General features: G+C 46.1%; 1 protein-coding gene and 1 long non-coding RNA gene across 20 annotated transcripts in view; one reads left to right on the top strand and one right to left on the bottom strand.

Annotated features, from left to right (window-relative positions):
- Nucleotides 1-12,589, top strand: part of LOC100120998 (TRPgamma cation channel) — a 106,034-nt gene that overhangs the window by 46,548 nt on the left and 46,897 nt on the right. For 14 of the 16 annotated variants that reach the window (XR_004227104.2, XM_031926270.2, XM_031926278.2 and 11 more), the window contains one exon: nucleotides 4,073-4,125. Coding sequence is in view for 13 of the 16 variants with exons in the window: in XM_031926270.2 (XP_031782130.1) it covers nucleotides 4,092-4,125 (34 nt within the window). In the remaining 3 variants the exon portion in view is untranslated. The remainder of the gene's footprint in view (nucleotides 1-4,072; nucleotides 4,126-12,589) is intronic. The other 2 variants (XM_032598106.1, XM_031926279.2) reach the window with 1 other exon arrangement.
- Nucleotides 4,250-10,858, bottom strand: LOC103315655. 4 transcript variants are annotated; one of them, XR_004227108.2, is made up of 6 exons: nucleotides 10,408-10,620; nucleotides 10,168-10,289; nucleotides 6,757-6,888; nucleotides 5,243-5,371; nucleotides 4,966-5,150; nucleotides 4,250-4,896 (listed from the first exon to the last, which is right to left on the bottom strand). It is a non-coding gene; the product is annotated as an uncharacterized LOC103315655 (long non-coding RNA). The 4 variants fall into 4 exon arrangements; XR_004227105.2 differs by having other exon boundaries at nucleotides 4,251-4,896; nucleotides 10,137-10,289; nucleotides 10,408-10,682; XR_004227106.2 differs by lacking the exon at nucleotides 6,757-6,888 and having other exon boundaries at nucleotides 4,252-4,896; nucleotides 10,137-10,289; nucleotides 10,408-10,663.

Here is a 12,589-nt window from a genome sequence, read left to right as displayed (position 1 = left end):
CTCGCGCCAACAACCGATTCGGTTCCGCGAAGCGAAGCAACTAATGACGAACTGATGAACCGGAAGCCAAGTGCTGTCCGGAATTGCGTGTTATGGGCCGACTATTGCGAGCCGTGGCGCTAGTTTGAATACCAAATGCGCGCGGGGGATTCGTGTGTATGTGTGCACAGGTGAAGCGCCTGGGATGTGGATCGTCGAGTTTACCAGTTCACTGAATTCGGGACGTGGCGGACGCTTATATTCTCTTCCTCCGTTGGTTCCCGTGCATGTATATGTGTATCGCTGTTCGGTATACAGCTTCGGCTTTTTTCGCTCGGACTATACCGGCGTGGACGCGACGAAAGTTTGAGGAATGTTTGCTCGGTATTTGGTTCGCAGCTGGCTTTAAAGGGTATTGTGAAATATTTCGAGACTCATTACCATGTCTTCCTCGCAGAGCCAAAGCGCGCTTCTCCGGATGACTTCCCCGAATGAGAGAGACGTCTAATGCGATGTATTTATGTACACACCAGCGCATCTGCACATAAACCGGCAGATGTGCGAGCGTTTATGTCACTGAACTCACGGTGTATACCTCGTCGAGAGGACGACTTTCCAGAATAAGAGAGAGAAGTTGAGAGATTCTCCTTTCCGCCATATGAATTTCCCCCTCCTGATTCTCCGTTCGCAGCTTTTCTTAGTCCCCCGCGGGAAATTGCGCGAATACTATACATCTCTCGAATTTTCGCCGAGTCGGCGAAAATCTTGACTGCCGCCGTCGCGATGTGCCTGCCTCGTGGTATATCTACGATATTTATGTATGGGCTTCCTTCCTCGGTTTTGACTTGGTAACGAAGCGCTTGTGTCATTTTCCATTTCTCAGAATTTGATGTCGTTCCTTGAAAAAAAAAACACAAATCAGATGTGAATAAACAAACACGCAATAGCTCAGCCCTCATTAACGGTATTCCGAAAATCCTCTCGCGTAAGCGACTCTTACAACAATCTAATTACAAAGCAATTGCGCCGACTCTCTCTCTCTCTCTCTCTCTCTCTCTCTCTCTCTCTCGCATTAATGCATCAACATTAAGGAGACCCCCCCGCGACTGCTGGTCGTAACGAAGCAGAAATATATATACAAGGCTCAAAAGGTCTAGGCGCGTCGAATGAACGCCTACCCGGCTGCGTAGCATCTCTCTTATCGATTCCCCCGTTCTCGAGTCGGCGCTACTGCCGCCTGGAGCTACTTTCCCTCGAGTCGAGTGCTTTACTTCGGCTCCGACAGTGTCCACGTCTTTCTCGCTTACGAGACGCGCCCTAGTTGATACGCGGCGAGAGAGAGGGAGATTCGCGCCTCGCTGTGCGGCTGCTATGATTAACGGACTTCGTTAGCTGTAGGAGAATTTTTCGTTGATTTTTTTTTTTCACTTCTCGAAAAAGTTTTTTTCACGTAAAGTTTTCACGATCCGCGCGCGTTGTGTTTTGTTCGCGATATTTTCTATATCGTCATTCGCCTCTTTCTCTATCTTCCTCGTTTCGGTTTATCGGTTTTCTTAGATTCTCATTTGCCGCGTTTTGCCTTGCCTTGCTGAGCTATACCGGTGCGCGTCGTACTTTTTATCACTTTTCTTCTCGTTCTTTCAGTCCCATTACGCATCTCTTCCACTATCTCGAGGAATACAGTATAAAGCGAATCTCCTTTCTTATACCCTCGTTTTTTCTCTCTGCTCGTCACCCTCAACCATAAATGCTTCTGCTGCGAATTTCTTTTGTTTCCAGCAAAAAATTACTCAGAAATAAAACGAATAGAAGCACGATGAGCATGAACGACTGTAAACTAGTAGTTTTACTAAACTCTATACGCTGGTCTAACAAAGTAGTTTTTTTTCCACGTAATGTCTGATTTACAACTCATGTACGGATCATAAAAAACTCTACTATTACGTTACACTTTTTCACCAGCCTATCCCTTTACGAACTTTGTTTTATTTCTGAAATGACCAAATCAGAGCATCTATCCAGCAGCCCCTTCTAAATCTCGTCCCTAATCGATCGAGCCGCATCCCCGAAATTCATGCAGGCCCCTCAGGAGGGCAATCAGTAGACGAAATCCGCCAAGCGTCGCGAAAAAATTCCATACATTTTTCGCCGCCTAACGAGTTTATTACGCCGGTGTAGTCCGTCCGAAAAATTCCAGGCAGCAGATGGTATAAGCTGCAGTTGGCGGATCCTTCGACCCACATATAGCATCAGCTGAGAAAAAAAGTCCTGAGCTGGCTCGTCTGGCGAAAACGAGCTCTTGGCGGGTTTGTATTGCCCTCGCTTCGTCTCTCTCTCTCTCTCTCTCTCTCTCTCTCTCTCTCTCTCTCTCTCTCTCTCTCTCTCTCTCTCTCTGCGTCGCGCGAATTTGCGACGACGGCTAAGTGCTTCGTTACATTAGATGGGGGGAGAGGGCGGGCTTCTCGCTTTCGCCGCTGGAATGCATAAAACATCGGCATCTGCAAGTTAAATCGCAGCCGACCGATATGAGTTTGCTCGTGATTTACAGTTTTTCGTTCGTCGAACTCGTTTTTTCTTTGATCAGGCCTATAATTTAACTCTGGGTCATCGTCGCCGTTGGAGAAATTGCTGCTGATGGGACTAATGTTATTGAAAAAGTTTAACTACGAAGTACCCAGCTTAGCCGCTGTAGTTGCAATAAAATACGATCAGCGACTCGCGTGATTTATTCCCTCTCGTCTTTCGAATGCCGAAAACAACGTCGAATGCACCAGACGAAACACGGTAACGTTAAACGCATTTGTTTACAAACACACTCGGCGAGTTAATATCGCGTTCTGCCGGACTCTCCGATCGAATGAGGTATATCGGATTATCAAAATCCGGCGGGCGGCGTATCCTTGAAATAATTGCGATTCGCGCGTAAATACGCTTATAACGGCCTTCTTCCACATTTGTTTCGAATTTCCATTGCTCGATACCTTTGCTGTGTGTATATAACGAACGCCTGGAAATAACTGGAGCGCTGAGGGTTATTATTAGATTAATATGCGGCCGGATGGTGGACGCAGAGCATACTCCCGAATATTATTACGGCGCGCTGCACATACATCAGAGCAGACACTATAGAGAGACCAAATTCCGATTTTTTGCCTGTTATACAGAGAAGCTTCTTGAAAATTCGTGATCCCATCATTATTTTTGGATATAACAAAATTTATCCCACGCAGCGACTTTCTTTTTTTCCTGTACACGGCCGAGGCAATTTTTTAACAGAATTGGATTTTTTCCTTCCCAGCCTGTGTGAAGCTGCATTTATTCGGCCATCCATATACCCCCGCGCGAATAAAAAACGTCAACAATGTGACGTTTTTCTTTTTTTTTTTAATTCATCAAACGAAACCGCGTCTAGCCAAAAAGAATGTATCTATATGAATATTTATTTTATGGAAAATACAGCGCTGGAAACTCACCGAGTTATACATTTTATTAAGGTCGTTCATTCAGTTCTGTTCTGTTGTATCCGATGCCGAGAGAATCAGTCACGAGCTCGAAATAAAAGATGAGTAATGCAACTGTTTCCGCGTATACCTGTACGTAATTCGTTTTGATCAAGTCAGATGGGAGATAGGGAATTTCGCATCCGGTATGAATTCTTCGCGGGAATAAAAGGAGTATTAGTGAAAACGTTGAGCCAATTATGCTTTCCGCATGGTAGAGCTTCCCCGACAGCTGCAAAGGCGCTATTACGCGCTCGACTGCAGCAGACTTTTTTGTCAAATGAGGAAAAATGCGTCGCATCACAATTTGTCTCCCTCGTGAACATTTTCATATCGTAAGGCGGCGGCGACGTTTTAAATTCAGCACCGCAACGGTTACAATGCCATTCCGCCGCGCGCTTTAAAGCTCCGAGCGAAAACAGGACTCTCAGGAGCTTTAGAACGTATTGTGACCGGATCTCCCCGAACACGGCTGAAACCGACGTTGAATATGATAACTGGGGAAATTTAGCGGGCTGAATTGTTTTTTTTTTACTAAAATTTCTAACAAATTTCTAACTGATACTGACGATTACATTTTTTTTCTGTTGCAGTACCAAGGTCAACAGGGTCATGACAAAAATATACCGGAGATCGGTGAGTACAGGTAGAGTACGATCTTTTTTAAATGAGGAACATGCGTCGTTCGCTTGTCGTCGCTATAAAGCATAAAAAACTTGGCATAACGCAGTGGGCAAGCTTTCTTTGTTTAATTGTTAATACGTGTTATATACTCTTATGGATTTTGAATTTATTTGATTCAAAAAGCCGTATATTGTCAAACGAAAATTGGCTGAGTCGCCGATCGGTAAAAGCTTTGGCGGGTAATTTGAAAATTAATAGCTGGCCCTCTAATGCCTCTCTGGCTCGAAAATTGCCGTTTGAGTGGTTGGCGCTGCGAATAGTCGGCGCGCATTACCCGCGCGAGAAAACTCGTGCTTCGCCGGATTTAATTATCGCTTACGCGCGAGTCGTAATTAATGAATGTGCGAACAGGGCACGCTTGGTGTTAGAGCTTTATTATATCCGACGATTTAGGGATTTGTAGGAAGCCTTTGGACAACTGCATCCAAAAATAATTGGCAGCGCGTCAGCGTTTCAAAAATAAATCCATCTTTCTTCTAATTGAGGGATCGGCATCAGAAGGCGTCGATAAAAAGCTAATAACAACCGTAGCTTCCGCGAGAAAAGACAGTTAAAATTTCATAAAACTCAGGAAATTTACGAGGACGCCGAAGACACTTCATTCTCGCGGTTCACAAGGCGCGCAGCGGTCGACCGGTCGACGCCGTATTATCGAGTTATCTCGTAGCGCCAACGACGACAGCAGCAGCAGCAGTAGTTCGACGGCCGAGGGACAAACGAGGAGTCGATGATTCTTGAAAAATTGAGGAAGAAGCCATCAACGCCGCGGTTGTTAACAAGCGGAAAAACTTAATGACCTCACCAAACGACTTTGTTCGTCAGCTGCAGCAATATCGTCACCTTATTATTTTGCGCATAGCACATCAACAGCTCGATCGCGGCATCGCCTCTCGCATTTTGCAACAGCTCACATCAGCCTCGCGTCGCTTTAATCCGAGGGGGTGTCGCGGCAGCCGTCGTCAGCCGTCAGCGCCTGCGGCCGTCCCTCTGAAATTGGAATGCAATATACGCGCAGCTCCGGAAATCCCGCCTCCTCTACACATCTGCTTCTCTCGCACACTGTATACGCTATTCCTCACTTTCTCGTCTTGTCGATGTGGCACATGCAAAAGCCGACGAAAGAGTCAGACACCGCGGTGGGGAGAACGTCTTCCCTGAATGCTAATCAGCGACGCGCGCATCTGCGTATCCGAAAGTCAAAGGGTTGCCTGTAATTGATTTCGTTCGTTTTTATTGCAGAAAAGTTCCATCATATTCGTATAGGTGGATTATAGGTTGGAAGCGAACAAATCTGAGAAACTATTGTAAAGAAACAAAGACTATCTGAAAACAGCGATAAACGTTGAAAAAATGCTCGGCGAAAGTTGCGAACAGAATTAAAGCGAGAGAAACTATAGTCGGAGAAACTGAAACTACGAGGGAGGAAAATAAGTGACCAAGGGGAAACGAACGGGCGACGGGGCTTTAGCCTGGCAGGAAAAAGGCGACTCGGAGACAGAGGATAAACGGGAAAAGAAGCACGAAACTGCGAAGAAAAAATCTCGACGGCGAGAAGTAGGCTGGCCGGGCGAAATCTCGAGGCTGAATTCGTTACTCGAGATTATTCCCTTGCAATATAGCTTCGACTCTCCACGGATGCATGGCTCTTTTTTGATTAAAAAAGGCTTCGAGTTCCAATTCACGAGGACAAATATTGAGCTTGCAGATCGCTGTCCAATGGTACGACTAGCTGTAACCCGTTATGAATTTTTTTACCTCTTTATTAAATTCCATTCTTATCAAAACCAGATATTATACTTCGACTTCAAACCGCGTACTTCCCCTCACGCCGAAAAGTGACATAACGCACTGCGAACTTCGGTTGGATGACTGTTGGCGTTCCGGGAATGGCCACTTTGCATAACGAATGGCCGTTAAGTTGCCTCCTGGCGTCGCACATAGTAGCCATTAACGCGCGACTAAAGAGAGGATGCGCGAATTGCCAGCCTCGTTTATGACGCCAGGGACAGGCTTAGCTACAGTCGAATATGTACCCGAAGAAGTAACGTAGAAAATTAATTTTTTATTACAATCGTTAATCCAAGGATCACACCGGATATTGCTCCAAAGACACGATTACCTGGCTGAAACTCAATTTTCACATCGCCCAGACGATTAAACTAACTTTAATGTAATAAGTAATCGTCTTTGATTAAATTAGCTAGTCTGAACGTCTCAGGTCAAGCCCGAGATGGATGTAAAAAACGCAGTGTCACCGATACCGCTCCCCGAAAACCTCTCGCGCACATCTATCAAAAGCCAGCAATCGCGCAGTCCCAGCAGAGCATCCCCATCGTGAAGCTTTTCTCCGGCGTATCCGTTTCCAGGAAACGACACCGAAGACGCTGCTACAGCTCGACGCGATCCTCTCAGGACTACGCAGCAGCGAAACCTATCGGATTTCTAATGACCCGAGCATTTGCCGATCGCGGCCAGCCCTACGCGCGTCCATCAATCTCCCTCCTCCTAGGTATATAGCTAGCTTCTTCCTTTTCGTCGAGGGGGAGGCTTGCGCGAGCGCTAATGTGCCTTTTTTTGCTCCGGATCGCCTTACCGTCTCTCGCGGACGCTTCTTTGAGTGATGCTTCCGGCAAGTTTTTGATCGGTTCGCCGAGACTCGAGAGCCCGGCTTCTTCGAGTTTTCTTCTCCTCCTCGTTGTCGATGTCGGCTTCTTTGTTCGAGGTCCTGGGCAAAGTTGAGTGGGAACATGGAGTGCTCCGAAGCTTTTTATTTTAAATTTATCCGCTGTGCGAAATCCAAATGACGCGCGAATTTCAATCGGCGAACTAAGTAGTAACAGTCAGCCATTGTTCGGCGCGAAACCGAGTAAGTAGTGACAGGCGTTCGAGCGCGCTGTAGGCGTCAGCCCGTCGAGTAATCGATACAGCAGTAAAGTCCCGCCTAACGAGACAACGCATTTCTCAATAGCATCGCTGCTGCCAACACACGCCAACCCACAGCACTGTGGGGCTCGATGCGCACACGAGATCCGACGCGCGCGATAAAGTCGTCTAACTACGGCTTACCGGCACTTATTACTGAACAGTTGAATTTTAGCGATGACAAACGTCGTTTATTCATCTTCGCGTTATAAAATCCATAACCATTAAAATAATTATCTCGGTGCACGATTCTCAACACGTCCACCGAACCCAACAAAAGACTCAAGTTCACTTCCCGAACCGTGCGCACCTTTAATTAAAGCCTCGCGGAAGTACTAGGTGGAAAGCAGCCGTGTTTTTTTAGTGCGGAACTGCAATCTAGAAAACAAAGCAACTGCTCGCTGATTAAGAAATTGCGAGACGTGACGGCGAGTCTTTAACTCGAGAATCTAATTAGTTGATACGTTCAATTAGCCGCTGTTTGAGCTTTATTCTAGCTGCACTATTTTTTTTTGGTCGGTTTAATTAATTCGTTGGGCGCCTTGAAAGAAGGATTAAACGAAGATTCCGAAGGATTAGAGAAAGCGGTTTTAAAACTAGCAGAAATACTTCGATGAAGGAAAATTACATTCATGAACTACTACTGTCCGTCGTTAAATTCTCACGGCATTACAGAAAGTCTCACTTTACAGCGTCCCCCTTTCATTGAGGCAAAAAACCCGTTAGTAACTCGTAAAAGAGTGCTGTATCGATAAATATAAAAAACGAAATCGATAAAAGCGAAAAATCCTGAAAGCCGAGACTTTTCAGCGGCGAATGTATTATCCTGGAAATAGTCAAGCATTTCTCCGATGACAGGAAGCTTTTTGTTTCACAGCCAATCCCTGTATACGAAAGCTTTCAGCGCGTATGCGCCCAATCACTTGTCTAGCCGGAAATTCAGGCGCGATCGTTTTTGTTTATTTCAGCGTAAATACAAGTGCTCGAAAGCAGAAATATTCCAATTGTTGCATTCGTGCATCCTCGAAACACCCGAGAAAGCTTCTCCACACGCAATGAAACTCCCATCTAGCGGCGATTGATCAATTTTCCTAATTCCAACGAAAAAAAGTGATAATTCCCTGTCCTCGCTTGTCTCTTCGGACGTCCCTTAAACAGCCGCTCACGCGAGACGACTGCAGTACTTTCACGGCCAATTACATTTCCTCCCCCACATTCACGCATCCATCAGTAGCGGACAACTTACCGAATCGAGAAAATATGAATGAGATTTTGCTTTCGTGTAAAAGTTGGATAATTATCGAACGATGCATAAAGGAATGGGCTACGAATACAAATTCTTCGGATAACTTGAAATTAATAAGAAACCAATAATCGGACCGCGAGAGCTATCTTCAGAGCCACCGCAGTGCTCGATTGAAGTTTTAATTGTGAAAGCTTCTCGGAAAAAGCTAGAGGATTGAAAACAAAACTTGAAGACGGCCCTTGAGATCGATTGCTCGGAAAATGCATTCATGATTGTGAGAAGACAACATCCAGCATGCTCACACTCTAGACGAATCGATCCGAAAAATCCAAGTCGAGAAGGGGGCGAAGGGGAGAAGTTTTATAGGCTGGTTTTAATTATACTAATTGATGAAATATTATTTGGGGTGCGATGGCCGCTTCGTAAATATGGGCCGTATCATGCCGAGATCGATCAATAAACATTCGAGTAAATAAGTTGAGTTACGAAGAGGCGAATTAGTTTTGAAATTGAGTTATTAAAAATATCGTCATGCGACACAGCATATGGACAATTTCATCAGACTCTGCTATTACGACGATAAAACACGTTTGTCGCTTTAAATTGAAACCTCATTAAATTATTCGTTTCACGTGCGTGCCGCAAACACGGAATACACCAATAAGACGTACAGCCACGGAGCCGGAGGTTAATGAATCCTATCCCGTATATCCTACCCCTCGCCCTATATACGTGTACCGCGACACTGCAACGTATAGACGTATTGCAATAGCGGAACCGCGATAACGATTCGATTTTGGCCCGCGTCTCTCTCTCTCTCTCTCTCTCTCTCTCTCTCTCTCTCTCTCTCTCTCTCTCTCTCTCTCTGTATATATATATGGGGGTCAACCATTTCGGCACCTCAGGACTAATGAGAAGCTTCTACGGAGACAGCCTGTGTACAAGCAGGTATGTGTTTCAAATCGACCCCCTATGAGGGAGTGTGTTGATAGGCCTTTCGATAATTGAGCTATCCTGTGGTGTGAGTCGCGTGGATTAGCCGGACGCGTGTATCTGTTGTGCTTTCTATTTTACTGATTAAAATATCGCATACACGATGAGATAATTATCGAATGTTAATAACCTTGTCGATTGATGGAAATTAAATTTTGCGCATTATTTATGAGATAAAATTGATGGAGGACTGCTTTGATTATTGATTGCGTGAGCTAGCCAATTATTTATGGAATAGGCGATGGCGGTGTCAATTAAAATTTCAATGACCCTCCAGACTACACTCGGTTAGCCAAGCGCGGTGTAAACACGCTTAATAGCTTTTGTATTGCTATCTACGAGCTTCGGACACAGAGTATAATACCTGCCGCGATAATAGCACGCACTTTTACGTTAATTATCTATTACAATTAGAAGTACCCAGTAGAGCAACAGTCATAACTTCTGAGTATGACCAAAACAGAGGAAGCCGACAAAGAGCGAGATTCTACGAAGACACACAAAAGGCCCGAAAAATTCACCGCATAACCACACACAGCCATACAAACTCGCCCGCGGGTCTAGTCGACGTTAACGCTCGCAAGCGTATAAAGACACGCTGCTTTTATGGCCCCAAAAAACATCAACATCCAAGAGAGAGAGAGAGAGAGAGAGAGAGAGAGAGAGAGAGAGAGAGAGAGAGAGAAGCGCATAAACTTCCGGCTTGACTTTTACCCTCCGGCGCATTTTAGGATCGAACTTTGAAGCCGCGCTGCTCGCGCGCGAGCTGTCGTAAAAGTTTATATACTGCCGCAGTGGTCTGACTGTCTTACGCGCGATAAAGTTGGATTGAGCTTCGCGTACGCAGATGGACGAAGGATAAATGGATGGACGGACGCTTGGATTCTGCTGTGTCTTTGTGTTCACCGCGATGCAGGTATGTACTAAGTGGTCGGGTCCTTGTCTCGGGGGACAGATGAGGGACGCTGAAATATTGTTTGATCTTTTGTGAAAGAAAGTTTTGCCTCGTTGAGTTTGAGGTTATTAACTTCTTATTTGTTAAAATTCAAATTAAATGTATAATTTCTCGAAAACCATACGTACCTTATTAATTAGAAGAGACGACTGCCTTAACCCCAGTCCATCGAAGGCGCCGAAATTACACGTAGCCCCCTTTATGCAGGTGAGTGTCTCGCGCGCGCAGGACCTCGGGTGCACGTACACTCCACACTGTCGTACCTTAATCGTACCATGTCGTGCTAGATTTCACGGCCGATAGGTCCGCGTAATTAGCGTACGAAATTTCCTTTTCAATCAGATAAGCTTTTGTTTGAGGAATATATGCACGAGAGCTTGTATCCACGAGAGTTTAATCGCGCGATTTATTTATTCGGGCTAAATGGCTCTCGATTGATCGATTCGCAGCTGTTTACTCGCCGATTCGAAAATACCCGAATTAAAGCTTCCCGGAAGATCTGTGAATGCCCGTCACTCAAGCGTCTTTTTTTGCATACACAAAAAGTTCTCTCACTCGCTCGCGCGACAATTTCAGAGTGAAAAGGCAATTTCGCGCGAGCCGATTCTTTTCATATACACGCAGCTGCGGCGCGGCTCACTTTTTCATCGCTCGCCGCACGCTACATTTGAGCCGCGCCAGAAGAAGAAAACATTCCACGAGATACGGTATATTGCTTCAGTTATTTCGCGAGAGCTTTTCTGAAATTGCGAAATAACGTCGCTATGGAACCGATGCGAAGAGTTATAAACACTTGGCTGGGCGCATATAATGCCCCTCGTTAGCGATTCGATGAGGCTCGGCAGTTTCGACTTTATTGCGGGGACAATTAATCGATGCGGTGGAAGGACGTTATTGGAAAACTTTCGAGATGGAAATAATTTCCGAACGGACGGGATCCTGCCAAGGTGTCCTGGCTTACAAGCTCAAGTCCTCTACGCTGGAAATCGTAGAAAAACAAAGCCATAGCCAAAGTAGGACTGGATCGTTACACACATCTCGGGAGCTAAGGCTAGGAAACGGTTCGAGCTTCTGGCCCTAACGAGATTACGAGGCGAGGCGATTATCGCGCTCCAGTCGTGATTCGGGGATCGAATGTCTGCCGATTATCGTTAGGGCCGCCGCTGTCGGTTTTCCGTTAGACGGCGACGCGCGCGCGCGCGCATTAACGAGAGCATCGATCGGCCGACTTGGAATTCAATTAGGACGTTCGGTAATTTTGAGACTGGCTGAGTCTTATATACGGCTTGTATAGTTTCTTGCGATCCTTCGACGAGTGATGATACTCGGTGTTAGGTCGGACACGACCAAAACTTTACGCACCGTCGCCTCGTGGCCTGCGAGCGTCTAAAAGGATTTCACATCGCATTATCAACGACAGCCGAGCATCTGAGGGACGTTTGGCTGCACCTGAAACTCATTTATGAAGCGACGACGCGTCGCCTGAGGTTCGAAAATTTTCGAGTTGTGCAGCTGAATTTTCTTGAATTTTTATTATTGCTCTCAGTTTTCCGAGCACCCTTTAAAATTCCATTATCAAAGATGAGACGTCGGTCTCCCCTCTCCTTCAGCCAAAGAAAAAACGTATCCCATTGAAGCCCAGCGAAGCGTAAACAGGCTCGCCGCAGACCTCCTTCCGTATCCCCGTTCCCAGCGGCATGCAAAGCTCTCGCGCGACACTCTAATCCGTCGCATAACCGCGCGCAAAGTTCCTCCAAAGCAATTACATGATTCGTCGAGCTCATCGACGAAGCGCCAGAGAGAGACTCGTCCCGCGGGGCAGACTGCTGCAGCACGAAACTCGCGCCATGATTGATGAAGTGAGGCATCGCCGTCCGTCGCGCACGTAATCGATATGAATTTGCGTCGCCCATACTCGCATTCTCACCTCTATCTCTCCCCGCGAGTGGATTCACAATAACGGCGTGGATTCGAGCAGAGGAGCTGGAATATGCGGAGGGGATTTTCTCGGAGGTCGATGCCTTGGGATGAAGGCTATACGTGTAGGGGAAAAAGATTGGTCGGGGGTAAAGAGGTGTACAATTTCGACGTTGAAAAGATTTCGAGGGTGAGGGTTGGGATGCAACGTGATAGATGGAATTTTGAGCGAGGATGGATTAGGGGATAGTAATTTGAAAGTTCGAATCTTCGCGTGTAAATTTAATTTTTGACAAACTTGTTGGAAAATTTCAATCCGCACGCGGAAAGTCTGTTGGATTTTGAGCGACGAGTCCTCGGCGACGTTTTCTATTAAAACGTTGTCATTTTATT

Source organism: Nasonia vitripennis, chromosome 3, assembly GCF_009193385.2.
Source record: "Nasonia vitripennis strain AsymCx chromosome 3, Nvit_psr_1.1, whole genome shotgun sequence".
Lineage (NCBI taxonomy): Eukaryota > Metazoa > Arthropoda > Insecta > Hymenoptera > Pteromalidae > Nasonia > Nasonia vitripennis.
Note: the sequence above shows the minus strand (reverse complement) of the source record. Positions and strands in the feature narration are given on the sequence as shown.